Consider the following 1,676-nt stretch of genomic DNA (forward strand, 5'->3'; position numbering starts at 1 on the left):
TTTCTTCCCCAGCCTCCGTGCTGCGCATTAATGCACTATCTCTGGTCTACCTGCTGGTCCTGTTGCTGCTACCCTGGCTTCCAGGCCCCTCCAGACACAGCATACCAGGTAAGGAGTCAGGGTGGGGGTAGTTGGAATAGAGCACAGCTCCTCAGGGCCTCTGACCTTGTGGACTCAGCCCACACCCCCAGGGTGGGAGATGAGGTGTTGGAGACTGGGTGTGTGTATAGCCACAGACTTGGCTCAGTTTTAGCAGCGCTGGTAACCAGTGAGGGGTCTAAGTGTTTGCTTCTTAACTGCAGACCCATAGCGGGTTCAGTCTTTTCTGCTGATTGCTTGTTTTGGGGACTCTGTCTTCCTGACGGTACAGAAGGGGTTATACATGGATTCCCCTGATCTGATGCTGAACAGTCCTCAGAAGGCAGAGGAAGGAAGTGGGCCCTGGTATCCTGTCCAGGAAGGGGGTTCAGGGCCCACACTGGGGTCCACTCCATCCTCCTGCTGAGCTCCCAGGACTGATCATATATCCTCTGCCTGGGAAGGCTCTGTCTAGCTTGTCAATGCCAGTGTGGAGCCAGGTCCAACCTTAGCCCACCTTACTGTATAGGGGGTGGGGGGAGTTAGGCCGCCATGGGCTCCATCAGGGTCTCAGCTGGGCAGGGATGTCTCATTGTTTCATGCCCATCCAAACAATGGATGGTAGGCAGGCCAGCTCCAGAGCTGTGTCCCCAGGAGGGGCTGGCCAGTGGGACCACAGTGAATTAGGGAGTGGACAGGCTGCTACTGTGCCCCAGTCTCCCCATAGGATGGGTCTTGGGGAGAAGACCACTGCCCAGGCAGCTGAGGTGATACCTTAGAGGGGGAGGATCTCCTGACCCTTCAGCCCAGAGCTCTGGTCACCTGTCCTGTAGATGCCTAGTGTCTGTTTTGTGGCATTCAGTAAATGCTCAGAGACCCATCCTCAAGGCTACCTGCATTCCTGAAGTGGAGAAAACTCTCACTTGTCCTCTGGGCTTGGAGGGGGACAAGGTACCCAGTTTATGAGTGTGTCCAGGGGAAAGCTAACATCATAGTGAGAGACCCTACCCCAGGCAGAAGGGGGCACTTGGGCCTGGGCACTACCCTCAGAGGTACTAGATTCAGCGGTTTGGCTGTGTGGAGCCTCAGGATCTAGTTGGTGTCTAGTGGCTGCTGTAACAGGTTACCTGCTGGAAACCATACCTGCTGGCTCTAGAGGTCAGACTCTGAGTAGCTGAGGGAGCTGCAGTTGGGAATATGAACCTGGCTGTGTCTCCCCAGGAGGCTCCGGGGACCCAGTCTCTCTTATTTCTAGGGGTGTCCTTGGCTCACCTCACCTTCCCTTAACGTGTCAGAGGGCCACTGAATTCTTCCTGTGTCCCATGGCCCTGTGTCCCTCTTCGCTCCTAAGACCTTGATGACAGGCAGCTATTAATGTTCCAAGACAGTCTCCCCTTGTCCAATGAGCTATGACCTCAGCCCCACCTCTGCCTTGACCTCTTTTGCCATGTGAGTCACATGTACACAGGGGGCAGAGATCAGGCAGGGATGTCTTTGGGTCCTTTGTTCTGCCAATCACAGGAATGAGAGAGCACCTCCTGCCCAGCTCAGTGTGCTTGGGAACCAGGAGTCTTAGAGCATGAGCAGGATTTAGAGGT

The 1,676-nt window shown here is 55.3% G+C and overlaps 1 protein-coding gene across 1 annotated transcript in view; it reads left to right on the forward strand.

The window, feature by feature from the left end:
- LOC108491201 (piezo-type mechanosensitive ion channel component 1-like) overlaps window positions 1-1,676 on the forward strand; it is a 42,823-nt gene that overhangs the window by 34,721 nt on the left and 6,426 nt on the right. The window contains exon 2 of the mRNA XM_029567140.1: window positions 13-108. Within this exon, the coding sequence (XP_029423000.1) occupies window positions 13-108 (96 nt within the window). The remainder of the gene's footprint in view (window positions 1-12; window positions 109-1,676) is intronic.

This window comes from Nannospalax galili, unplaced genomic scaffold (assembly GCF_000622305.1).
Source record: "Nannospalax galili isolate Female #2095 unplaced genomic scaffold, S.galili_v1.0 scaffold459, whole genome shotgun sequence".
NCBI classification, from domain to species: Eukaryota; Metazoa; Chordata; class Mammalia; order Rodentia; family Spalacidae; genus Nannospalax; species Nannospalax galili.